This window comes from Pelodiscus sinensis, chromosome 2 (genome assembly GCF_049634645.1).
Source record: "Pelodiscus sinensis isolate JC-2024 chromosome 2, ASM4963464v1, whole genome shotgun sequence".
NCBI classification, from domain to species: Eukaryota; Metazoa; Chordata; order Testudines; family Trionychidae; genus Pelodiscus; species Pelodiscus sinensis.
The window spans coordinates 129411357-129439067 of NC_134712.1; the positions used below are offsets into that span (position 1 = coordinate 129411357).

At 45.1% G+C, this 27711-nt stretch overlaps 1 protein-coding gene across 5 annotated transcripts in view; it reads left to right on the forward strand.

Annotated features, from left to right (window-relative positions):
- Positions 1 to 27711, forward strand: part of CDH18 (cadherin 18) — a 1055536-nt gene that overhangs the window by 931143 nt on the left and 96682 nt on the right. For all 5 annotated transcript variants that reach the window (XM_075921433.1, XM_075921430.1, XM_075921429.1 and 2 more), the window contains one exon: positions 22124 to 22260. In XM_075921433.1, the coding sequence (XP_075777548.1) occupies positions 22124 to 22260 (137 nt within the window). The remainder of the gene's footprint in view (positions 1 to 22123; positions 22261 to 27711) is intronic.

Below are 27711 nucleotides of genomic sequence, written 5' to 3' on the forward strand. Positions count from 1 at the left end.
CTCAGGCTAGAGCCACACATCTCCACAAGAGTGCAGCACGCGGAACGGCACGCTGTTCCATGCTCCCGGTGCCTTGGCTGGCTCCCCAAGGGAAGTCCCCACTGTAGCTACACATGTCCCTGGGCTACGTGTGTGAGGGCTAACGGGAGGGGGAAGGAGGTAAGCGCTCGGGCTGGCCCTAGAGCCACCTGAGTTTCGCTGCAAGGATGGTACACTCCCCAGTCACTCTCCTGGTTCCGTCCAGGAGACATCCCATGCGATGGGGATCTGAGAGCCCAGACCACATCTGACAGATGTGCTCCCAGGCACTGTGTGGGGATTCATCTCGCTCCCTGTCAAACACCATTGATTAGCCCAAAGCCTCACAGCCTCCACCAGCAGGGAGTTCCACAGGTGAAGACAACACAAGCGCCCTCCCACCCTCCACGGGGCCAGGACACAGACCGGTGGTTACAATACATGGAGGAGGACCCTACTCCAGGGGCGGTCCTGTATGCAAACATACAACAGAAGGCCAGGGGGGTAACCAAGTGGGCCCAAGCCACACTACTGTGGTGTCACCTGGGCTCATGGGTGGAGGGCATGAGGTGTGGGGACAGTGGCCTGGCTGCCTGACTGACGCATCCTTTCTTCTCTTCCCTGCAGTGGGACCAAGCAAAAGCAGGGGACCCTCCAGCCCTGCGGCAGCGGCAGCACCCCCACTGCCCAACCACCAAGGCAGCGGGTCCGGCAGCAGGACCAGCTCCTTCGGCGCCACGTGCAGGCTGTCGAACACCTTCCAGGCCGCCTTCCAGGCCCAGAGCATGCGCATGGTGGATGCCATATCCACGCTCACCGCACACATTGGCCATACCATTCACTATGGCATGGCCTTACCCCATGCACCCGCCATCTCTCCCCTAGCACTGCCCATGCCCCCTCCTGCTCCTGCCCCTCCTGCAATAGCCACTCCTGCAATGGCCCCTCCTGCCTACCTCCCTGTGCTGCCTGCCCTGACACGGCCTGACCCCCCATGTGCAGGTCTGCCCCCACAGAAGCAGTCGCAGGGGCCACCCCTCCCAGAAGTAGCTCCTCCCTCTCCCAGTTCAAAGTCTCCTCCCCCTCCCGTCCTACATCTCCCCGCTCCCCATTGTAAATAAAAAGTTCCAAGCTTGTGTTTAAAAAAAACCTGTGTTGTTATTTATTGGAAGGGTAAGGGGAGGGGACAGGGGAAGGGTTAGGGATGGGAGGGAGTTGTAAAGAGAGACAGAGGTAACCCTACTATGGGGCCTGGGAGAACATGTCTGTCAGGGCCTCCCGGATGCGCACCCCATCATGGTGCGCCTGGCGGATGGCAGCTGTGTGGGGCTGTTCGTAGGCCTGGCCCTCGCCTGCCGTCCATGCCGGGAGGAATGCCTTCCCCCTAAGCTCCACGAGATTGTGGAGCATGCAGCACGCGGCCACTACCTCCGGGACATTCTGCTCACTCATCGCGAGACGTGAGCAAGCAACGGAACCGGGCTTTCAACCGCCCGAAGGTGCACTCGACTTGGTTGCAGGCCCGGTTGAGGCGGTCATTGAACTGGGCCCAGTTGTGGTCCAGCCACCCCGTGTAGGGCCACATTAGCCAAGGCAGCAGGGGGTAGTCCGCATCCCCCACAACACAGGTGGGCATGGGCACGTCCCTGACAGCAAATTCCCGCTGGGGAAAGTAAGTGCCCGCCTCCAGCCTGCGAAACAGGCTGGAGTTCTGGAGGATGTGGGCGTCATGTGCCCTGATGGACCAGCCCGCATAAACGTCCAGGAAGCGGCCATGGTGGTCCATGAGGACCTGGAGTACAATTGAGAAGTACCCCTTTCTGTTAATGGGCCGCTCGATGCTCCGGGGCATGGACGGGGATGTGGGTTGCATCCAGGGCTCCCCCGCAGTTGGGGAACCCGAGGGCAGCGAAACCAGTCATCATAGCCTCCACATCGCACAGGAGGATCACTCTCGGGAGCAGGACGTCATTGATGGCATGGACGACCTGCAGAAGGGTGCAGAGAAACACGGGAACACATCAGGCAGGATGAAAGGATGAATGTGTGCCCTCTTGGCCCCCCCCCCCCCCCGTGATGCCCTCTGTCCTCATGCACACACACACACCAGGGCCCCGTTGCCCCATGCCCTCCCCCCACCAGCAGGCCTGTGCAAGGGAGGGACGGCCCAAACCCCTGAGTGACCCAGTCTGGAGTCTTGCCTGCCCCTTGGCATGGAGTGCAGCACCCTCCCCCCATCCCACTCCCCCTAGGACTTACCTCTATCAGGACGGCACCGATGGTCGATCTGCCCACCCCAAACTGGTGTGCCACCGATCGGTAGCTGTCCGGGGTGGCCAGCTTCCACAGTGTGATGGTGACCCTCTTGTCCACGGGGATGGGTGCCCACAGCCGGGTGGTGCTTCTCTGGAGCACAGGGGCGAGCCAGGCACATAGCTCCAGGAACGTCTGCTTTTGCATGCGGAAGTTCTGGAGCCATTGCTGGTCGTCCCATTGCCCAAGGACCAGCCGGTCCCACCAGTCGGTACTGGTGTCCAGTCTCAAGAGTGGCCTCTCCATGGTGTGCTAGGGATGCCACAGGGACGCCATGGCCTCCCTGGTGAGGGAGTCCAGAGCGATCTGCATCTCAAGGTCCTGGAAGAGGAGCCTGGAGCGCCAGCTGCAGTTACTCCAAAATGGCCGCAAGGGGCCAGAGCAGGCACATGGCCACCCCTAGCTCCAAGGCACAAAAAACAAGGTAGATGGAAAAAAATCAGCCAAAGGCACAAAAAGGCACAAGACAGTGGTGTCCAAAAAGGCAGAGGGCAACCACAAAACTGCTACGGCTGTCAGTTCCTGCAAGAGGTCCTATAGTACGCAGCAGGAGAGAAACAGCTGGCCAGGGAGATCCCTTTAAGCACGTGTTTCAAAGGAGCTCCAGCCCCCGCCCCCAGAAAGGGCTGGTGCCCTTTTGCCCTCTTCAAAATGGTTCCGGGCTTCTGCTTTTGCGCAAAAGCATCCTGCCGATGTAGATGCGCTTTTGCGCAAAAGCGCATCATTCTAACGATGACTCCAGGACCAATCTAGACGCTGTCTTGTGCAAATACTTTTAACAGAAAAACTTTTCCGTTAAAAGTATTTACACAAAATTATGCCAGTCTAGACGCAGCTCATGAGTTTGGAAATTCAAAGCATTTTCATGTTGAACCAAAGCACTCTGTATTCCACTTTGCTATAATGAACTTCATTAACCAGTGCAGTGATTGATTAACAATAGAACAATCATGTAGTCTGAGTATTTTCCTGACTTCATTAGAAAATAACATGCTTTTTTTGTCTCCTCTCCAACCTGATTCTTGTCCCTATAGCTAAAACACAGTAACACATGGACAGTTCAAATACTAAGTAAATTGGGCCTCATGGCTCAATTGCTTTTTATACAAAGCAGTTGCTTTATTTCCAGAAACAGTAGAAAGCATTAACCAGATTAAGGCAACCTACAAAACCAGAAAAGCTTTTCTGAGAGCTTCAGGCTACTCATTTTATAGGAAGTTAATGGAGCATGTAGTAGTCTTCCTCCTGCTGCTTCTGCCTTTCCGCTTTGTCTGTCATGTAGAACTACCTCATAATGGATGATATATGGTAATAGTTAAGATACCTACTCTACTGCAGAGTAGAAAAACCTGCTCTCCAGCTAACAAAGTGATATCTGGGAGCTGTAATGAACTCAGACTTGCTTCAACTCAATCTGGATTACATTGATAACTTTTCTTGAGTGTAAAATAATATATTATAATATACTAATATAATATACTAATTAAATTATAAATTATTTAACATTATGTAGGGGAATTAATTTGTGTTTCAAATAATAGAGCAAATTCAGGAATCTGTTTTAACTTTTGCTCCATTGCTAGTAGAATATAAGGATGACTTGATTATTTCTGAAGCTTCAGGGGGTAAACTTAAAAAAACATCAAATAGTCTGATAGCACTTTAAAGACTAAAGAAGTTTTCAGCTGACCCCGGTCTCCGTGTTGCACTGCCTCTTTCATGTGCCACCGCGGCGCTTCAAGAGACAGCGCTGCATGGAGCCCGGGGTCAGCTGAAAACTTCATCTGACTCCAGGCTCCACCTTGCACTGCCCCTTGGAAACATTGCCCTGACGCTTCAAAGTGGCAGCGCTGCATTGAGCCCAGGATCTAGCTGATCCTAGGCTCCATGCAGCACTGCCCGGAGGTGCACACGATTAATCATGTGTTTAATTGTCATTACATTTTTTAATCGAAATTAATCGCACATTTAATAGCTGTTAATTAATCACGATTAAATTTTTTAATCTCTTGACAGCCCTACTTTTGATGTGAATTACGTGTTAAATATAAGGAAGACTAGTTTTGTAATGGGCCATCCAATTAATGTAATTGTTCAGGCACATGACTTTTTTCCAGAAGAACACTAGAAATATCTGGTAATTTGAATGCATGAGGATAAGAATGACTTTGCTCACATCTTGATTTGCCAATGGCTTTAAAATCTTCAAGGTAATCCAGGTGAAATGGCTGTTCATTAGCTGATTAAATGTTTTTAGAATCAAACTAGAGTGGACATGGAGGACTATAGCCCTCTCATGGATCTTAGCATTCAATGCCCCTTCCTAAGGCCTGAAAGCCTAAACCATTTACATCAGTTTAGAGTTGAAAAACAGATTTAGCCCCTCTGACAATCAGTAAAGGCTAGTGGAGGCCCAGGGTTCTTTTAATCAGATGTCAAACATAAGCTGTCTTATTTTTACTACAGTCCTTTTTCTCCTGCTCTCACACGCACCAACAACATCCCCCCCCCCCACTCCTTTTCTCAACATATTTGAATGATGCTGTATTTGTGCCATGAGGTAAAATGGATTTAACAACAATGGGAGATTTTTTAAGAAGTAGAAACTTGGCCTCTTGGAATCCTTTTTCTTCCATTTTGCAGAGGGGGGTGACAACCTAGCTGTCCTCTAAGATGCATTTTTAAAATCAAACCACCTCCACTGAGTTAGGCTTAAGACAACAGTAAAAGCTAATTGTGCTCACCACATCACTCAGTATCATGTGACTATTTCTTATATAAACAATAGGATGCAATATCCTTAAGGTTTGTATTGACCAAAAACTTTGTTCAAACATTTGATTACAGCTGGTAAACTTAAAGGAATAACTTACTTTTTACTTACAAAGGGTATGTCTACACTACAAAGTTAATTCGAACTAACAGCTGTTAGTTCGAATTAACTTTAATAGGCGCTACACATGCAAACCGCTAGTTCGAACTTAATTCGAACTAGCAGAGCGCTTAATTCAAACTAGGTAAACCTCATTCTACGAGGACTAACGCCTAGTTCGAATTAAGTAGTTCGAATTAAGGGCTGTGTAGCCACTTAATTCGAACTAGTTGGAGACTAGCCCTTCCCAGCTTGCCCTGGTGGCCACTCTGGGCACAACCAGGGAAACTCTTCGGCCCCCCTCCCAGCCCCGGAGCCCTTAAAGGGGCACGGTCTGGCTAAAGTGCCCGTGCCAGGTGCAAGCCTGCCAGCACCCAGCCAGCAGACCATGCAACTGGCACGGCACGAGCCAGCCACCCGCTGCCACCCAACCATCTACCTCTTCCCGGGACCAGGCTGGCGGCTCCCAAGAGCCTGCCTGGGGCCACAAGAGGCGGGTGCCTGCCTGGTCTAGTGCGGACATCGTGGACCTCATCCAGGTTTGGGGGGAGGCCTCCAACGTCCACAACCTCCGCACTAGGCACAGAAAAGTGGCTGTCTAGGGCAGGATAGCTGCCAGCCTGGCCACCCAGGAGCAAGTTTGCATGAAAATCAAGGTGGTCCAGTGAGACCCCCGACCCTGAGCTTAGAACATAAGAACATAAGAACGGCCGTACTGGGTCAGACCAAAGGCCCATCTAGCCCAGTAGCCTGTCTGCCGACAGCGGCCAACGCTACGTACCCTGGAGGTGATGGACCGAAGACAATAACCAAGCCATTTGTCTCATGCCATCCATCTCCAGCCTTCCACAAACAGAGGCCAGGGACACCATTTCTACCCCCTAGCTAATAGCACTCCATAGACTCAACCTCCATCACTTTATCTAATTTCTCTTTAAACTCTGTTTAAAGGTTGACTATTTTGCTTTGTGAAGAAGAACTTTCTGTGATTAGTTTGAAGCCTGCTACCCGTTCTTTTCATTTGGTGTCCTTTAGTCCTTATATTATTTCATATTATGGGAACTAATGAAGAACTTTTCTTTATGCACCCTCTCCACACCACTTATGATTTTATAGACCTCTATCATATCCCCCCTCAGTCTCCTCTTTTCTAAGCTAAAAAGTCCCAGTCTCTTTGCCTATTTTCATATGGGACCTGTTCCAAACCCCTGATCATTTTAGTTGCCCTTTTTGGAACCCTTTCCAAGGCCAAAATATCTTTTCTGGGGTGAGGAGACCACATCTGTACACAGTACTGAAGATATGGCGTACCATAGTTTGATACTTCCCCTCCTCCTTCTTCCCCTGGCTTCCCCCTTCTAGCTCCTTCCTCTCAGGTTTCCCCTTCTCCTCTCCCACCTCCTTTTCCCAGTCTCCCCAGAGGTTAATCCCCACATTTTGTTAAATAAAGAGAGTTTCTATTTTTGAACACACGTGTCCTTTATTTTGTACATCAGGAAGGGGGGGCTAGGGAGGGGTAAGTGGAAGGAGGTGAGGGAGGAATGGGGTATGAGCCCCCGATGGGGAGGACTGGGGTGGCTCTGCGGGCTCCTCAGGGTGGAAGCTCTCCTGTAGTCCTCCGTTTCCCCCCCTCCCCCCGGATGGCAGCCTGCGGCAAGTGCAGCCGGGCTGATGGCTGAGTGCTGTGATGTGCCGGGTGTGGGCATTCAGGGCACTCCAAGACAGGACTGCTTTGCTGTCCATCATCGATGTAGAAAAGCAGGCGGGGAACCCTGAGAACTGTCTGTCCGGGGTGGGGGTTGGGTCCCTTTAAGCACAGCCCTCGGCTAGCCTGAGACAGCAGCTCCACGCTCTAAGTCCTAACCTGATGCCCTGCCAGCACTGCTTCCAGCCAACCTTAACTTCGGTTCAGGGTCCACTCCATGTGGACATGCTAGTTCGAATTAGCAAAATGCTAATTTTTTAGGTCTAGATGCACCAGTTCAAATTAGCTTAGTTCGAATTAACTAATTCGAATTAAGTTAGTTTGAATTAGTGCTGTAGTGTAGACATACCCTAAATAACGTAAAACTGAGGGTTTATTGTGGAAAAGGAGGTTTTACTATGATTTGAAGCCAAATCAAGTGTCCCAAGTGCTATTTAATTATATAATAGTGTGATGGGTTTCCCCTGGGGTACCACCAGGAACTAAGGTACCACTGAACCTCTGACCCAACCGTCAAGGCTCCCTTTCACATTGTACTGCAGTGATCAGCTGCCAAGCTCTTTGTCAGGTCTGTTCCACTCTGGCACTTGGAGTGCAGAAAGTGCAAAACGGCTTAAAAACCTTGCCTTTACAAGCACCGATTACCAAAACTTCCCAAGATCACAGATTCGGTGACTCTGAGAAATAAACAAACCAGCTGCCATCATCAAATGATTTTTTATCCCTAAAAGCCAGGGGTGAACACTTGAAACCCCCAGTGGTATCCCAACCTCTTTTGCTGCAAAAAAGCTTGAAAAGAAAACAAGCTGCAGTCTCTGGTAGCTGAGTCTGAGGCATGCAGATATACACAGACAGACCTTCCAGGACAAGAATCAAATGATCATCTTAAAAAAAAGTGATTATTATTACAAAACAAAAGATAAACTTGGTTGCTAGATGTTACAGAACAACTACTGAAAACACAGAGAAAAGTCTCTGGGAACAATGTGAGGTTGTAAATGGGGAGGGGAGGCATAGATTCACACAGAGCAGTTCAAACCAAACCACAAAACAAAGAGAAAATACCCTGAATGTGACTAGATCCACTTTTTTCCCTTTTACGTACTTCCAATCTCCTCTTTGTTCAGTCTACTCTCATGCTCCAAATTCCTTGGGGACATGGTAGTCCTGCCTGGGTTTAAATCATTCTGTCTCTCTCAACTCCTGGTTTTTCTCTCCCACACAAAGAAAGCAGACAAGGAATCTATATCAAATTCGAATTTTATCCCCCTATCTCTATTGGTTCTCCTAGCATCCTGCCCAACATCTTTGCTAGCTATCTGAGTATAACCCCAGGTCAGAACTCCTCCTGTCCATTATACTTTCCATCCTGCACTTTCACCAACAAACATACAGATAAAGGCATACACATCCAGTTATATGCAGGCTTTCTGAACAGTTACGCATAGGAAGCTCATCTGACCATGTGGGTTTTGCCCACGGAAGCTTTATGATACTATTTTTTTTTGTTAGTTGTGGCCAATGAATAGTCCTGTGGCAACTTTGAGACATAGGAAGGCTACAGCAAGGGCAATTGCTAGGTACTCAGGCATGCACCCACTCTGTAGTATAAACCTCAAATTATATTGTTTCATGCTGCGCATGGAACTGTGCATCATAAGCTCATAAAATTTGCTTCATTCCTCACTGTGGAGAGGAGTATACAACAGCCTGTGGTCCGTATGTTATGATTTTCACACACCTCAGTCCAACCCACTGGCTTAGGTAAAGCAGAAACAGATTTATTAACTGGAAAAGATACATTTTAAATGGTTATAAGTGATAACAAACAAATCAAAGAAAACTACCTAGTAAATAAACACAACATGAAACTACGCTTCATACACTAAGAAGTTTACCCTAAGAGATTATACAAGCAGGCTGCAGATTCTTAAGAGGCAAACTGTATTTGCTTTACAGCTTAGAATCCCCAATTGCTTCTTCACAGGACCCTTTAGCCTGGATCGAGCAGATCAATCTTTTTTCCTCAGATGTTTCCAGGTTACTTCTTGGATGGAAAGTGAAGAACACCAGATGAAATGGCTTCCTGCCATACATTGCTTTATATGGTGGGAACCATTTGCTCCTAAAGGTTGGTTTTCAGAGCAGTTTGTGGAAAAATACTGACATCCCAATATGGCATCCAGCATCATGTTACCTGGTTACATGTCCATTGTAGAGTCATAGCAGCCATCATTCACCAGCTGTTTGGAGTGTTCATAGTGTAGCCCCTCCTGCCCACTAGCCCAGTATAAGATTATTCAACGTAAGGGAAAGCCTTGTGACTTTTTACACAACTTTGGGAGACTAGGCCTGAGGCTCTTTTGTGTACTCTACGTTGTATGTCAGAGTACATCTACACTGTACGCTCATTTTGGTATAAGCTATTCTAGAAAAGAGTTTATTATGAAATAGTGTGTATACACAAAAAGTGCATCAAAATAGTGATTTGCTATTTTGAAATAGAGCGTCCACACTGATTGGATGCTATCTCGCATTTAAGACCACCAGAACAGGTTCAGGCAGGGCATTAGGTCAGTAGTGACTGCCTGGAACTTCTGCCTGAGGCTATCTGAGATGCATGTTTAAAGGGACTCCCCTGTACAGCCATTTCTCAGGTTCTTCTCCTGCTTGCCTAGCTCTCTGAGGGTATGTCTACACTACCACCCTAGTTCGAACTAGCGGGGTAATGTAGGCATACCGCACTTGCAAATGAAGCCCGGGATTTGAATTTCCCAGGCTTCATTTGCATAAGCCGGCCGGCACCATTTTTAAATGCCGGCTTGTTCGAACCCTGTGCCGCGCGGCTACACGCGGCACGGGCTAGATAGTTCGAACTAGCAAGCCATTCTGTACGTTCCACGAGGCGTACAGATAGTTCGGGCGCCGGCTGGCTTATGCAAATGAAGCCCGGGAAATTCAAAGCCCGGGCTTCATTTACAAGTGCGGTATGCCTACATTACCCCGCTAGTTCGAACTAGCGGGGTAGTGTAGACATACCCTGAGGGACAGCAAAGCACTTCCACTGTGTGCTTTGGTTGCCCTGTTTTTGGACACCTCAGCACTCCTAGCTCTGGAACTGGAGCTGCCTCTGTGCATGTGACGGCCCCTGACTGTTGTGCTGCAAGTTTCTGCAGCAGTTTCTGCAGGCTGCACTCCAAGCCCTTCAGGAGCATGACCCTGTTTGAGGAGACCCTCAACATGTATCTAGGAGCACAGCTCTTTCAGATACACCCCACTATCGAGTGCTGCTTCTAGCGGCTAGACACAAGTTTTGAATGGTGGGACCAGTTCATGATGGAGTGGTGGAACAACCAGCAATGGCTCCAGAATTTCCATATGAGAAAGGACATGTTCCTGGAGCTGTGTGCCTGGCTCGCCCCAGCTCTCTCATGATGGGACATGCAGATGAGACCTCTGGAGAAGTGGGTCGCTATTGCCATTTGGAAGCTCGCCGCGCTGGACAGTTACTGAGTCATTGGGAACCGTGGGGAAGTTGACCGTTGGGGCCCTCGACATGCAGGTATGGCACTCTTGGGCTGCAGTCCCAGGATGGGGGGGAATAGTGGAAAGATGGAGCCTAGGGAAAGAGGGAGTTGGTAGTGTGTGGGTGGGGGAGAGTGGAGAGGAAGTCCCTGTCCCTGGGTGGTTCTCCAGTCCCACCCTCATCTATCCCTGCCAGGGGGTCAAGCTATATAAGGTGTGCTCCTGGTATGTTTGGAAAGGATTGGGGGGGGAAGAGCTCAGGGACCTCCCAAGGGCTCTGACACCCCTTTGTTTATTTGTTTGTCTCTTTCTGCAGGTGGTGAGGGCCATCAACGCTGTCCTGCTGCACAGGGTCATCCACCTTGGCGACGTGGACCCCATCATTACCGGCTTTGCTGCCATGGGCTTCCCCAACTGTACAGGGTGACTATTGATGGCACCCACATCCCTATCTGGGCCCCTGATCACTGGGCATCGCAATACATTCACCTGAGGGATACTTTTCGATGGTCCTACAGGCCCTGGTCGACCACTGCAGCCAGTCTTTGGAGATCTTTGTCGTCTGATTGGGAAAGGACCACAATGTCCTCATGTTCAGAAACACCAGCCTTTTCCAGAAGCTGGAAGCTGATGCTTTGTTCCCCAAGTGCAGCATTAAGGTCGAGGACATGGACATGCCACTGTGCATTGTGGGGGATGCAGCCTCCCTCGTGCCGTGCCTAATGATGCCATATGCTGGACACGTCGACCCCAGCAAGGACTGCTTCAGTGCCCGCCTAGGCACTGCCCAGCCAGGAGGGAAGGGCCTTTGAGCAGCCACGTACAGCTGCCTTCCTGGAGGCTTGAGGGTCTGTCATGCTGGCTAGATGATGTGCAGTGGCAGCTGTGCTGTGGCGGCCAGCTTCCTGCCACAAGCTCTTTTCCCTGTGTCTGCAGCTTTAAGAGCTTCAGGGGAAGAGGAACTATCGGGTCCTGAGGAGTGTGGACAGAGTGGTCAGCAGGGCATCTGTGGGATTTCCTGGAGGTCCCTTATTCCAAAAAAACTCCCTGGGCCGCATCCACACACACCCTCTTCCAAAACAGCTATTTCAGAAGAGACGTTATTCCTTGTACAATGAGGTTTACAAACATTGGAAAAAGCCATCCATTATTTCGATTTTCTTTCAAAGTAACAGAATTGCTGTGTAGATGCTAGCATTGTTATTCCAGAATAAGGATGCACTGTAGAAGCACCCTCAATATGTGCACCTCATACCAGACCCACTCAGACAAGCTACCAGGAACAGGTTTTATTCTGTAAAGAACACAGAACAGGATTACAGATCAGCAACCTGCTCTCTGCTTGTAGGCTATGTGCTTCCAGTTCAGTCAGTTGCTAAGACCCTGCTGGGGTCAGAGGGTACATCCTGGCAGGAACCAGGAAGTTCTCCCAACATGCCACAGTTTGTAGTCCACAGCTGTCATTCCAAAGGCTGCTCCTGAACAACACACATGGGAAGTACACACAAAGGAATGCTCACCTAGTGGGAGATAAGCTTCTTCGAAAGTCTATTATTTTTTCTCGTGTTCCATTGCCCTGAATAAGCCCTTCCCAACTTACCATCTAGACTGAAATGATCTTATCTAATGGGCATTACGCAGGTGTAATTACATTTGAAATACAGATATATGATCAGTGGGTGCATCTAGACTGGCAAGATTTTGCACAAAAGCAGTTGCTTTTGTGCAAAAACTTGCCAGCTGTCTACACTGGCCGCTTGAATTTGTGCAAGAGCACTGACGTTCTAATGTCAGAATTCAGTACTTCTTGCGCAAATATTTTGACGCTCCTGCTCAGGGATAAGCCCTCTTGAACAAGAATGCTTGTGCAAGAGGGCCAGTGTAGACAGGCACCTTAATTTTTTGCGCAAGAAAGCCTGATGGTTAAAATGGCCATCGGAGCTTTCTTGCGCAAAAGCGTGTCTATACTGGGCACGGATGCTTTTGCGCAAAAACACTTTTTGCGCAAAAGCATCCGTGCCACTCTAGATGCTCTTTTGTGGAAATACTTTTAACGGAAAAACTTTTGCCAGCATGTTTAACTTCAGATACAAAAGTGATACATGCTTACAAATAGGATAATCCTATTCAGCAAAACATAGCTTATTCAGTGACACCTTACAACTTATCTGGCATCAAATAAATCATAATTATGCCATACTTACATCATAATAATATAATTGTAGAGAATATGGAGTTTCATATCACAAATACTGTCAGTGAATAGTATGATTTATATATATATGCCACGATTCCTATTGCTCTCACTTCTATGTTTGCTTAGGGTTGCCTGAGTAAGCATGGTTTGATGTGCAAAGTCAAAGACAGTGGGAATTGTGATCTCAGATCTGTCTCAAAAATTATTTATGAAGGATTATTAGGGCATATAGCTATGCCAGACTACAAGGGGCAATTTATAAGAATATTTCTTATTGTCCATAGCTGTTGAGAGATATGAGACAGACATCAAACTGGGTTTGTATTATTTATGGTATAATGGGTAAGTCCATAAAATGAGTTAGAAAAGAACAAAAAGCTAGGCAATATAAGTGAAGACTTTACCATCTAAGGGACTGATCCAGCAAGCAGATAATGTGACATGCATTATTTCTTCTGCACATAGTCCATTTGAAAATCAAGGAAACTCCATACTATAGTAACTTCTAAGATGTTTCTAAATAGGATACAAAAGAAAAAAATTGAACACATGAAGTTTATAGACCTCTGAAAATATCAGGATTAGAAATCTTTAGTCGAGAAGTAGGTTTTATGGAGGACTCTGAACCCTTAATCCTAGGGTACTCTAGGACTGTGCATTGAATTTGGCCACATGGTCAATTTCGTAAGTGATGCATCCATACTACCAAACCTGTCATATCAACTTTAAGGGCCATGGAAGTCAATTTCAGTACTCCTGATATTCAGGAGAGCAACAATATTCCCAACCTTGAATGGTTGAATTTACAGTAGGGTAGACGCAGCGTTGGGTGAAAAATCAAGCCTGTTGGCCTCCAGGAGGCCTTCCGCAGTTCCCTGCTTTGCTCACTCTAGCCAGAACCTGTGCCTCTACTGATCCCAGATGAGCACAGAAGGGAAAATTGAATTGCCCTTCCCTTGTGGACAGCATTGTGAGCACATCCCAGAGCAAGCAGCACAGGGCACCACATGTGGATGTGACTTCGACCAATTCTGGAAACACTGCAATGATTTGGAATACTTCTGCTCCCACAGGCTCCAGTTCCCAGGAGTTCAGAAGAGCATCAGCATTGAGTGTCCAGGAGTAAATAAAACTAAAGCAAAAGTAAACACAGTTATGGATAGATTCAAAACCTTTTTTTCCTCTGTAGTGTCATAGAACGTGAATTGAAACAGTGAGTGAAATAAGTTACCCCAGACTTACTTTATTTTCATAAGTGACATAAAAATATCATTGAAATTAGCCATTCAACACTAAATGCTTTAATCTCCCATATTATACATTTATGTAATTGATGATGACAAAGCTATTCATCTTTTTTTTTTAAAAAGAAACTGTGTAGCTGTGAACATTAAATATAATATAGATATACTTATCAAAAAGTCAAAACTCAGTCTGTATATTCTACAGAAACTGCAAATTTGTGGACAAATATTTGAGTGTTTTGTTAAAATGAAATTGTAGTCTTGAAGCACTGTTAACATTGGTTACTCTAATAAGTTTTTCTAGTGATTTGATATTAGCTAGATATAATATACATAGGCAGTTACATGTTCCTGCCATTGTAATGCTGGTCTCACTCCCATCTCTAGAGTACTTTTATTTATCTAATCCTAGGGTACAGAGCTCACATTCAAACATAAGTTAGTGTAATACATACCACTGTGAAAAGACAACATTGGATCTGCTCTTGATCATAATCATAGAATCATAGAGCTGGAAGACACCTCAGGAGGTCATCAAGTCCAGCCCCCTGCCCAAGGCAGAACCAATCCCAACTGAATCAACCCAGTCAGGGCTTTATCAAGCCAAGACTTAAAAACTTCTAGGGATGGAGAGTCTACCCTCTCCCAAGGTAACCCATTCCAGTGCTCACCACCCTGCTAGTGAAATAGTTTTTCCTAATATCCAACTTAGACCTCCCCCACTGGAACTTGAGACCATTGCTCCTTGTTCTGCCATCTGTTACTGAGAACAGCCTCTCTCCATCCTCTTTGGGACCTCCCTTTAGGAAGTTGACAGCTGCTATCAAATCCCCCCTCACTCTTCTCTTTTGCACACTAAATAAGCCCAAATCCCTCAGCCTCTCCTCATGGGTCAAGTGCTCCAGCCCCATAATCATTTTGGTTGCCCTCCACTGGACCCTTTCCAATACATTAACATCCTTTCTATAGTGGGGGCCCCCGAACTGGACACAATACTTCAGATGTGGCCTCACCAGCCAAATAAAGAGGAATAATTACTTCTCTAGATCTGCTGGCAATTCTCCTCCTAATGCAACCTAATATGCCATTCGCCTTCTTGACTACAAGGGCACACTGTTGACTCATATCCAGCTTCTCATCCACTGTAATCCCCAGGTCCTTTTCTGAAGAACCACTACTTAGCCAGTCAGTCCCCAGCCTGTAACAGTGCTTGGGATTCTTCCATCCCAAATGTAGGACTCTACACTTGTCCTTGATGAACCTCATCAGATTTTTTTTGGCCCATGTCACGTTATTGGATTGTGAGGGGAGCAGCTGGGTCACTGCTGCACCCAAGGGGGGGTGTTCGCCCCAAAAGTGGTACAAAGGGGGCCATGTGAGCGGTCAAACAAAATCTTATTTTCTTCTGATTCTGTATCTGCTCTTTATATATCTGTATAATGTCTGTGTATCTAGTTAGGAATCTCTAATCTGTATGGAGACTGGAAGTCTCTCTGAATGTGCTTGAGCATTGGGCAGAGCCCGGCCTATGAACACGCTAATTAGCGAGTCCCTGTGGGACGATAGCACTCAATAGGCCAAGGACACACCTCGGGAATGGTGACCGACACCTAAGGGCTACCAGCAGGGAACACAGGGATAGGCTGCTGGCCAGGTGACATTCTGCAGCCAAGAAGAGACCAGGAAGGAGGTGTAAATATGCCATGTGGCTGACTCCATCTTGGTACTCAGCTCAGCACTTCATCCCAGAGGCAGCAGTGCAGGGATCGAAGGGCCGGAAAGAACTGTGGACCCATCCTAACCTAGGATGTGCAACTAAGGACTTCTAAGCCAGCAGCTATAACATCTCTGCTAGAGCTTGCATCGAGAACTGGGAGATTCGATGCATGTAAAGTATTATCCTTTAACAACCTTACTCTCATGCTTTTCTTTCTGATAGCAATAAACCTTTAGATGTTAGATGCTAAAGGATTGGCTCAGCATGATTTGTGGGTAAGATCTGGAGGCTAAATTGACTTGGGATCTGTGGCTGGTTTCTTGGAATTGGACAGAACTGGTTTGGGGTAGATGGGATTGGGTTCTAAGACCCCCCACCTATGTATAAGGCCCGGAGCCATCTGGGGAACGGCTATTGCCGGAGTGTCAGAGGGGTTTTGCTCGTGAGGCTTCAGGCAGGCTGCTGGAGTGCTCTGTGGGACTGGTTTGTGGCCTGTTTGGAAAGGTCACCAGTCTGGTGGCTGTAAGGAGCCCTGAATTTGAACAATTCGCCCTGAGTGAATGCCCTCATCTGTGCCTGGTCCATCACAGTCCAATCCTCTAATCTGTCTAGGTCACTCTGGACCTTCTCCCTGCCCTCCAACTTATCTACCTCTCCCCATATCTTTAGCGTCATCTGCAAATTTTCTGAGGGTGCAATCCACCCCCTCATCAAGTCCATTAATAAAGATGTTGAACAAAACCAGCCTAGAAACAATCCTTGGGGCACTCCACTAGAAACCAACTGCCATCCTGACATCGAGCCGTTGATCACAACCTGTTGGGCCCGACATCCATCTTTCTATCCATCTTTCCCATATCTACAGAGCCAGTTACTTCATAATAGAAGCTGATCAGATTGGTCAAGCATGATTTGCTCTTGGTGAATCCATGTTGACTATTCCTGATCACTTTCCCCTCTTCCAAGTGATTCAAAATGGATTCCCTGAGGATCCCATCCATGATTTTTCCGGGGACTGAGGTAAGGCTAACTGGTCTGTAGTCCTGGATTGTCCTTCTTTCCTTTTTAAAGATGGGCACTACATTTGCCTTTTTTAATCATCCAGGTTCTCTCCTGATCTCCACGAGTTTTCAAAGATAACGAAAAAAGGCTCTGCAATTCATTTGCCAATTCCCTGAGATGCATTAAATCCAGACCCATGGATTTTTGTATGTTTAGCTTTTCTAAATAGTTCCTAACCTGTTCTTTCTCCACCAAGGGCTGTCCACCTCCTTCCCATACTTCATGGCCTAGTGCATTAGTCTGGGAGCTGATCCTGTCTGTGAAGACAGAGGCAAAGTAAGCATTGAGTACTTCAGTTTTTCCCACATCATTTGTCACTAAATTACCTCTCTCATCAGATAAGGGCCCCACACTCTCTCTGATTACCCTCTTATTGCTAACATGCCTGTAGAAACCTCTCTTGTTACCCTTCACATCCTTTGCTAATTGAAAATCTAATTGCGCTTTTGTCTTCCTGATAACTCCTCTGCATTCTCAAACAATATATTTATATTCCTCATGTGTCTAAGTTTCCACTTTCTTGTAAGCTTCCTTTTTGTGTTTAAGCTCACCAAGGATTTGCCTGGTAAGCCAATCTGATCGTCTACCGTCTTTGCTTTTCTTACAGCGCATCGGGATGGTTTCTTTCTGTACCTTCAGTAAGGCTTCTTTAAAATACTGCCAGCTCTCCTGGACTCCTTTCACCTTCATGTTAGCATCCCAGGGAATCCTGCCCATCAGTTCTCTGAGGGTATGTCTACACTACCCTCCTAATTCGAACTAGGAGGGTAATGTAGGCATACCGCACTTGCAAATGAAGCCCGGGATTTGAATTTCCCGGGCTTCATTTGCATGAAGCCGGCCGGCGCCATTTTTAAATGCCGGCAGTTCGAACCCCGTGCCGCGCGGCTACATGCGGCACGGAGTAGCTAGTTCGGATTAGGCTTCCTAATACGAACTAGCTGTACTCCTCGTGTAGCCGCGCGGCACGGGGTTCGAACTGCCGGCATTTAAAAATGGCGTCGGCCGGCTTCATGCAAATGAAGCCCAGGAAATTCAAATCCCGGGCTTCATTTGCAAGTGCGGTATGCCTACATTACCCTCCTAGTTCGAATTAGGAGGGTAGTGTAGACATATGCTGAGAGAGTCAAAGTCTGCTTTTCTGAAGTCAAGGGTGTGTATTAAAATAACCGTTACACCTAATTTTTTTAGGAGTAAAGATTATTTTGAAAGAAGGGGTTTCTTTCAGAATAACCATATCTACACAGCGTTTTTTAACTCGAAATAGGGTATTTAGAAATAGTGGCCAGACACGATTATGCAAATGAAATGCAGGAAATTGAAATCTGCGATAATTTGCAGTTTCCCTTGGCTGCATTTGCATTCCTCTCTCAAAAGAGGAATGCAGTGTAGACATACCCCTAGAGGTGACATGCTGCCAGTTTTCTTCCTTGTCCTGTACTACCCTCACTGGCTCCTCAGCCTGCTTTGCCTGTAAGATTAAATGCTGCCTTCTCTCAAGGAAGTCTTCATCTTCCCTGAGGGAACATAGGGTTGATACTTGGTCCTCAAGTCCTCTATTTTTTTTTCCAAAATGGTGACCATCTTGCACTTAGTGCAGATGAAATCCTTTCTATCTTCCGGGAGGAAGACAAACATGGCATATGCTGAATAGTGATAGAAATGTAGCTGTGTTAGTCTGGTGTAGCTGAAACAAAAAACAGGACTATGTAGCACTTTAAAGACTAACAAGATGGTTTATTAGGTGATGAGCTTTCGGGGGCCAGACCCACTTCCTCAGATCAATGCTGTGTAGGTAACAACAATATGCTGTGTAGGTAACAGCAGACTTATCGCTATCCATAACTGCCTTCTCTCTGAGGGTATGTCTACACTACAAAGTTAATTCGAACTAACTTTTGTTAGTTCGAATTAACTTTAATAGGCACTACACAGGCAAACCACTAGTTCGAACTTAATTCGAACTAGCGGAGCGCTTAATTCGAACTAGGTAAACCTCATTCTACGAGGACTAACGCCTAGTTCGAATTAAGTAGTTCGAATTAAGGGCTGTGTAGCCACTTAATTCGAACTAGTGGGAGGCTAGCCCTCCCCAGCTTTCCCTGGTGTCCACTCTGGGCACCACCAGGGAAACTCTTCTGCCCCCCTCCAGCGCCGGAGCCCGTAAACGGGCACGGACTGGCTACGGTGCCCGTGCCAGGTGCAAGCCTGCCAGCATCCAGCCAGCAGACCCTGCACCTGGCACGGCACGAGCCAGACATCCGCTGCCACCCAGTCCTCCGCCTCTTCCCAGGACCAGGCTGGCGGCTCCCAGGAACCTGCCCGGGGCTGCAAGAGGCAGGCGCCCGCCTGGTCTAGTGCGGACATAATGGACCTCATCCACGACCTCCACACTAGGCACAGGAAGTGGACATCTAGGGCAGGATAGCTGCCAGCCTGGCCACCCAGTAGCAGGTGTGCATGAAAATCAAGGTGGTCCACTGAGACCCCCGACCCTCAGCCGTGAGCTTAGAACGGCCGTACTGGGTCAGACCAAAGGTCCGTCTAGCCCAGTAGCCTGTCTACTGACAGCGGCCAACACCAGCTACCCCGGAGGGGATGGACCGAAGACAATAACCAAGCCATTTGTCTCGTGCCATCCATCTCCAGCCTTCCAAAAGAGAGGCCAGGGACACCATTTCTATCCCCTGGCTTATAGCACTCCATGGACCCAGCCTCCATGAATTTATCTAACTTCTCTTTAAACTCTGTTCCAGTTTTAGCCTTCACAGCCTCCTGCAGCAAGGAGTTCCACAGGTTGACTATTTGCTTTGTGAAGAAGAACTTTCTGTTATTAGTTTGAAGCCTGCTACCCATTCATTTCCTTTGAAGAACTTTTCTTTATGCGCCCTCTCCACACCACTCATGCTTTTATAGACCTCTATCCTGTCCCCCCTCTGTCTCCTCTTTTCTAAGCTGAGAAGTCCCAGTCTCTTTAGCCTCTCTTCATATGGGACCTGTTCCAAACCCCTGATCATTTTAGTTGCCCTTTTCGAAACACTTTGCAAGGCCAAAACATCTTTTCTGACGTGAGGAGATCACATCTGTACACAGTACTGAAGATATGGCGTACCATAGTTTGATACTTCCCCTCCTCCTTCTTCCCCTGGTTTCCCCATTCCAGCTACCTCCTCCCAGGTTTTCCCCTCCCCTCTCCCACCTCCTTTTCCCAGTCTCCCCAGAGGCTAATCCCCCCCCACTTTTGTTAAATAAAGAGAGTTTCTATTTTTGAACAAATGTGTCCTTTATTTTGTACATCAGGAAGGGGGGCTAGGAAGGGGTAAAAGAAAGGAGGTGAGGGAGGAATGGGATACGAGCCCCCGATGGGGAGGACTGGGGTGGCTCTGCAGGCTCCTCTCCTGCAGCCCCCCGATTGATCCCTTCCCCTCGGATGGCAGCCTGCGGCAAGTGCAGCCGGGCTGATGGCTGAGTGCTGTGATGTGCCGAGTTTGGGCATTCAGGGCACTCCAAGATAGGACTGCTTTGCTGTCCCTCATCGAGTTAGACAAGCGAGCGGGGAACCCCTGAGAACTGTCTGTCCAGGGTGGAGGCCGGGACCCTTTAAGCACAGCCCTCGACTAGCCTGAGACAGCAGCTCCACGCTCTAAGTCCTAATCTGGTGCTCTGCCGGCACTGCTTCCGGCCATCCTTAACCTCGGTTCAGGGTCCACTCAATGTGGACATGCTAGGTCGAATTAGCAAAACGCTAATTCGAACTAGTTTTTAGGTCTAGATGCACTAGTTCAAATTAGCTTAGTTCGAATTAACTAATTCGAATTAAGTTAGTTAGAATTAGTGCTGTAGTGTAGACATACTCTGAGAGATTCCTCAGATGTTTTAAAATACTTCCTGAGCTCCTCTCAGATGTTTCCCAGGCAAACTCACCTGTTGGCTGCTGCCCTGTTCGCTGCTCTCTGCGTTCACTCTGGCTGCCTTTTTTATAAGGCTGAGGCTAGGCCCAGCTCAAATCCTTGCCTCTGATGCAATCAACCCCTAAAGGCCCACCTGAGCTCAGGAAGTTTTGATAATATTTTTGTGTAAAGGTTTTAAAGAATGGCGAGTGTACCTCGCCCCCTTCCCAACTCCCTCAAAACTCCCTGTTTGTAGCCCCTGTTCACAAAGCTCCCTCATCGCTGACTCACCGCTTTATAAAGCCCTTACCTTCCTGATAGCCCTGCCCCCTGATTAAGGCTCCGCCAATAAGCAGACACTTCTAGATTTCAAACCTTGATTAGAAACTCACAGCTTCCAACTGCCAGCCACAGCACTCACTTCTTGGGGAAAAAAAACCAGACGGACAAACACAGCAACACACCCAGAAACACAAACACACACTACAGACAGCCACTTCCCTCAAGGGTCCTATATTAGCACCTCCTTCACCTGAACAACTCCCTCTCAAAACTTCCTGTTTGCAGCCCCTGTTTGCAAAGCTCCCTGGTCGCTGACTCACTGCTTTATAAAGACCTGGCCTTTCTGATAATCATTGTCTTTATTAGTACGTGTCTGCAGGAGCCAGGCACTTAGAAGGTTTTTGGAATAGGAACTATATATTTTATTTTCCTGCATTGTAGTGATATATGAATTTTAATAATGAAAATATTTTTTCAATACCATATTTCAAAACCATTGTTGTGATCTAAAAATCTTCCATAAACTATCACAGAACAACAGTATGACTTTCAAACTATCTCAAAATCACTTACGGTACTCAGGAGATATTCAGTATCATTCCTTAATTGTTCATCAGAGATTATAAACAAGTTTGGAAGTAGAAAGAAAGCTTGATAGAGGTCTGCAAATGATAAATATGTTAAAAATCATCATGAATGAATGATGCTTTTAAAATATTTTGTCAATCTTTCTTTGTGTTCCTGCACTCTTATTTCACCCTTTCCCTACATCAAGGCTCTCACTTTCACTGCTAGGCAACATGGCAACAAGTCGAACTTTGTTAGTTCTGTTCCTAGTCCAGTGTCAACTGCAGTTTAATGAATCTGACATTTCTTATCTAAGCAATCCTTTACGTGCAAAATTATTTTATATCATGTTTCAAAAGTAATGTCAGTGAGAGAGACGTGCTATGCTATCAACATACAAAATAAGAAAACAAGAGAGACCACAGTCACAGAAAATAATTTTAGAATTGCACTTTTTTCTTGCTATGTAAAAATAATTTTCTGGCAAAATGCGTCATGTAAAATTCCTGTTGAAATTTTGTTTTGAATTAATGATGAAATAAGAAATAAAAATCGATTTTATTTTGAATCCTTTGATAATGTAAAACTTCTTCTAAGCTTTTAAAAATATGAACCAATTTTTAAAAACTTAGAAATTATGCATATTGTATTCCTTTGTAGACTTCATCTTTGCAATAATATATGCCACAAGGAGTAGATCTCTTCATTTATGCCCTTTGATTTTTTCATAGATATTTCATTGATCATAATACAGAAGAAGATAGGTATTTCATCATTGATGCTAATACTGGAACCATTAAAACTGCCAAGATCTTTGACAGAGAGGAAATACCTTGGTACAACATCACAGTTGCTGCTTCTGCATTAGGTAAATAATACACTTATTAGACATGTAACAGAAGAGTTTCTGTAAGTTATGAATGCCAGACTAATAATTGTTTTTAAAAAAATAATATCCTAAGTATCTATATATTCCTTTCAAAGGCAGGCCTTTTCTCTCTAATTTGGAAGTAAAGGAGAATTTAAGGTCTGTATCTTATTTCTCTAATTCCAAAAAAATTGCAACTATCTATATTTATTGATCTATATGAATTTACAACCTTTTCCTTTGTTCTTGGGCACAAATCCATTATATTCTCTTATCTGGGAGGAATTTGGCTGTTGTGTATGTTGGATATCATTTTTCATATTTCTTGACAAATGAACAATATCATTTTTTGAAAATATAGCCTAAGTTGATAAACTCAAACTGTTCCCTTTTATAGCTAGAGTTAACCTAATCACAGTGAAGGGTAATAATTGCATATTAATTGGGTCAGTATTGACATAAATCTAGCTAGTACCCAGTAATTTAAGGTTGATTATCAAGATGTACATTTTTAAGTCCTGGGCTACATCTACATTGGCCCCTTCTCTGAAATTAACATGCCCCTTTCGGAAAAGGGGCCAATGTAGATGTAGCCCTGTAGTTTTAATACACAAATTGCCAAATAAAGATTTTCCAGGGTTCTCAAAAGTCCTCAGTCAAAAACTGCTTAGTTTCAGTGGCCTCAGCTAAGAATAGCATTGTTCAATAAATGTTCAATCAGATAGTTTCAGGTAATCAATTTTACATCAGATCGTTCCTTTTTTCTTTTTTGGTAAATGAGTACAACTTGAAAAGAAACTGAAATTTCCCCTTTTTACAAATTAAATTCCTAAATATTTATTAAGGTTTTATTAAACTTTTTTGATCTTGGAAAATATTTTGCAGTTTTATTTATGAGCGATGATACTAACGTATTCTATAGTATTACTAGTTTGTGTGCATGAATATACATTTTATGAGGATATAAAAAATTAATTTTTTATTATCTCTGCTTTTGGCATTCAGTTCCTATTTTGAACTAAGTCATATTTCTATAGTAAGTAGTAAAGTCTTCGGTTTTATGTAGTTAGTCATAAAAAGACAATCACTGAAACCTCTGTGTGAGTTACAATTTCTTTGCATACTGTTTTATTACATAATAATCTTAAAAAACAACAAGTAGTCTGGTAGCACCTTAAAGACTAACAAAACATGTAGATGGTATCATGAGCTTTCATGGGCATAGCCCATTTCTTCAGATGACTAGAGTGTTGGATGTCCAGAACTAAAATAAATATGAGGGAAGAAGGAGGAGGGAGAGAAGGAAAAAATGGGAGGGGAGGACAAGAAGAGGCAATGGGTATAAAAATATCAAGGGGAAAGCAGAGCTGGAATGTAACTGGAAAAACAAATAATCTATAGGCACCTAAAGACTGGATAGTCAAAAGAGGCAGATAAGAGCCATTAGTAGGCAATCAGAGAGGAAGAGTGCTAACACCAGATACTATACAGACAAAGAACCATTGGCACCTTTATTACAGTGCAACATGCATAAAACTTCAATTTAGGCTTAATTATAAACAGGCACATAGTAAAACTGAGCTTTAATTACGATTTAAAAGACACAATGGAGCATCCATAGGAAGCTGCAAGTGAAAAGGCATAGTTGCTATCCAGGCTTTCCAAATGTAATGGTTTTGCTGAAATAAATCTCAATAGCATTGAAGTTAAATGTAGCTTTTCTATAGATTATTTCTTTCACATAATAAAGTGAACTGTATTGTGCACAGGATAGTAATAAAGATTATATGTATAACAAAAGAAAGTTAGATGCATGGTGATGAAGTGCTATTTTAAAGACAGTCTGCTTAGTGATCTCCATGTAAGTGCTCTATGCTGGGGGTTGAAAAGGGCATTGCTTTCCCCCTATGTTTGCTTCTCATTTTTAAAACTGAGGAATTGGAATATTTTATAAATCCGTAATGCCAAGCAATAAAAGCTTTTGATGAAAAGGGTAGATTGGCAGACCAATAAAGTTTAGCTTAAGATTTCTGGGTCCTCTTCATCCCTGACTAAGTTTCTAAGACCAGTGATTTTTTTGTGACGGTATGCCTTGGGGTGGCATACCGGCACCAATTTTCCCATCATACTTTAACTTAACGGGATTCCTCTCTGGTATACCGGCACCTATTTCCTGGAGTAGCTTGGCTTCTGATGGAAGCCCGCTCAGGTTTTCTTTTTTCCCCTCTCAACAACTTTGAGCCTGCAGTACCAGCACTTTTTTTCTTACAAGAAAAGCACTGTCTAAGATTACATTTTAATGTACAGCAACTGAAATTTTCTTCAAGTTATACAGACAGATTAACACACTGTACCAAATCCACTAAGAAATATTAAATTAAAACTAGTTCTGGACAGGGAGTTTATACAGCATGCAGAGCATCAGCATGATGTGCTCTCCTAACTCTTTGTTACTCAGACAGGCTGCCAAATGTTGCACCATCTGCAATTTTTCCATGGCATTCACTTTTAAATGCACAGTGCATTTCAGAAGATAAGCCTGGGGTTGACAAACAGGTAGAATACCATGGCTAAATCCTAATCTGAGAAGGAGTATAAAATGCAAGCATTTATGCCAGTTAGCCAGGAACAATGAAGAATACAGAAGGTTCCTGAAAGTGTGCCCTAGCTTGACAATCAGAGGGCACATGCCTAATGTTGACATTATAGTTTTGGCCAGATGTCCAAAATGTCTTTCTATATCCACCAGCACAACTTCTATCTTGCCTTCATTTAGTTTCAACTATTTGCTGTTTATTCAGCATCTTATCTCACTGTGCTGTCTATATTTGATGTGAAGGAGATTTAGAGGTTGGTTTCATTTGTATAATACCAGTGCTCACACGGTCCTTCTGGTTCAGGTTGATTGAGCCTTCTAGAAGATGCATTCTGGGTGGAATTTTGAGAGGCATTGAGGCCCAGATCCACTAAGGTCCTTAGGCACCTAACTCCCATTTAAACCAAGGAATTCAGGCCTCAGCATTGGCCAACTACTTTAATTGAAACATCATTGGCCTACCTATTCCTCAGTGGGAGCAAAGTTAGTCTAATGATGATTGCTTTTGAAAATTCTATCACTAGTGAACACAAAGCATGAATATTTGCAAGGGTAGTAGTGTCATCCTTTCCTTAGAACATTAACTGGGACAACAAATAAGCATAGGAGGGCTACAGTCAGGGGAAGTGAAATGTGCCAAGAAATTAACAGTTGAAGAAGCTGCCTCGGTTGTATCAGCACTGGTTGCAAAACAGTCTGCAATAACAATCTCCTCGGAACTCCTTGGGGGGATAAGAAAGTTGATGATATGATACTACATCTGAAGTGAAGGAACTGCAGAGTGATGAACCTCACCTCAGTTCTGTAGAAACTGAGGCAGAGTAGTTGGATAAGTGTAAATTGATAGGATTAAAACAGTATGCCTTCAGTGAGGGTAAATCAGGTCTCAGTAACCTGTTAGAATTATTTGAAAAAATACTAATGAAATAGTGGATGGTGGAGAACCAACTAGTTGACATGATTTGTTTGCTTTTCTAAAGGCTTGAGACAAGATATGTGACAAAAGACTATTAAAGGGAAATAAATAACAACAGAATAAGTGGACAATGTTCTGTCAGATTAAAAGATGATTTAGTGAGAGGGAACAGAGCTGCAGTGAGTAGTTGTCCTTCTAAAAGAAAAATAGGAAGATCTAATTATACTGGAAATGGGATACTTAAATTTAAATTTGGACAAATGTGAGGGTGCAAACTGAAGGGCGAAAATCAAAACTACTCATATGTATGAAAAGTGTTTATTTTTATATAATAAAGCAGGTTCTTCAGGTGTGTGTGTTTGTGTGTGGATAGCTAGCTAGCTAACTAGATAGATAGACACTGGTACACACTGATACATTCTGGCTGCATCTAGACTGGCATGATTTCGCGCAAATACTTTTAACAGAAAAGTTTTTCCATTAAAAGTATTTGCACAAGAGAGCGTCTACACTGGCACGGATGCTTTTGCGTGAAAGACACTGTGCCAGTGTAGACGCTTTCTTGCGCAAGAAATTAACTTGCCTGTCTACACTGGCCCTCTTGCGCAAGAATACTTGCGCAAGAGGGCTTATCCCTGAGTGGGAGCGTCAAAGTATTTGCACAAGAACCACTGATTTTGTACAGTACAAAGTCAGTGTTCTTGCGCAAATACTCGCAGCCAGTGTAGACAGGCGGCAAGATTTTGCACAAAAGCAACTGCTTTTGCACAAAATCTTGCCAGTCTAGACGCAGCCTCTGTAACAATATACAGGTTGAACCTCCCAAATCCAGGACTCCTTGGTCCGACAACATCAGGTCTCAAGGGTGGCAAACCAGGGAAGTCCAACCTGTTCTTTGATACAAACCATAATATTATACATATATACATACTGATAAATTCTGAAAAAGAAAGCTCACCTGCAGGAAGCACTGGTAGATGGCTCAGTTAAGATTATTGCACAATATGCAGCAATGTTGAAAACCACAAATAATATCCTTGCCTACTTTAAGAGAAGGATGGGGAACATAAAGGAGCAGAGATACTAAAGCACTCATTTATGATAGGCTTGTTCCAACTTTGAAGTCAATTTCAGTTACAGTTAGCTTATAGTTTGAATAGTTAAAAGCAACATATACTTCAAGTAGTAATAGAGAGGTAGCCATGTATGAGGTTCCCCCGACTCCTGCACCCCCGTAATGGCACGAACAGACTCCACCATTCAGTAGAATAGAGGGAGTTTATTGCTTCTCCAGGATACAGCACAGCATAGATGTAATCTGGTTACACGGCCAGGCCTAGGATGCCTCAGCCCCCTTGAGATGGGGGAGACTGAGCCCCTAAATCCCAGCCCCTTGCTTAGGCTGCCTCCTCCATGATTCCAGACACTAAACTAATAAACATCCCTTCCAGGCCTTGTCCTCCTTCCTTTGTCTCTCTCCCTGGGAGGCAACTGGTCAGACAAGTTGGGAGCCCCTTGCATAATGATTCATCCCCTGTCCTGCTGGGCTGTGTTACAAACAGCCACCAGTGGAGGTCACCCACAGCCCACTGCCCAGCAAGGTACTAACACTACATCACACCATGTTAGTCTGATCTTGCTAAAACAAAAGGAAAAACTATGTAGCACTTTAAAGACTAACAAGGTGGTTTAATAGATGATGAGCTTTCATAGGCCAAACTCACTTCCTCAGATCATGTTCTGGAAGAGAATTGGCATGACCATATATACCAAAGGAATACAATGAAAAAAGTGAACATATTATTAAACTGACAAATCAGATTTAGTACAGAAGGTGGAGCGAGGGAGAGAATGCTATGAGTCAATTAATGGCTAATCAGGGGTGATAAGTGGGGAAGCTATCTTTGTAATGTGTAAGGTAATTAGCATCTTAGTTAAG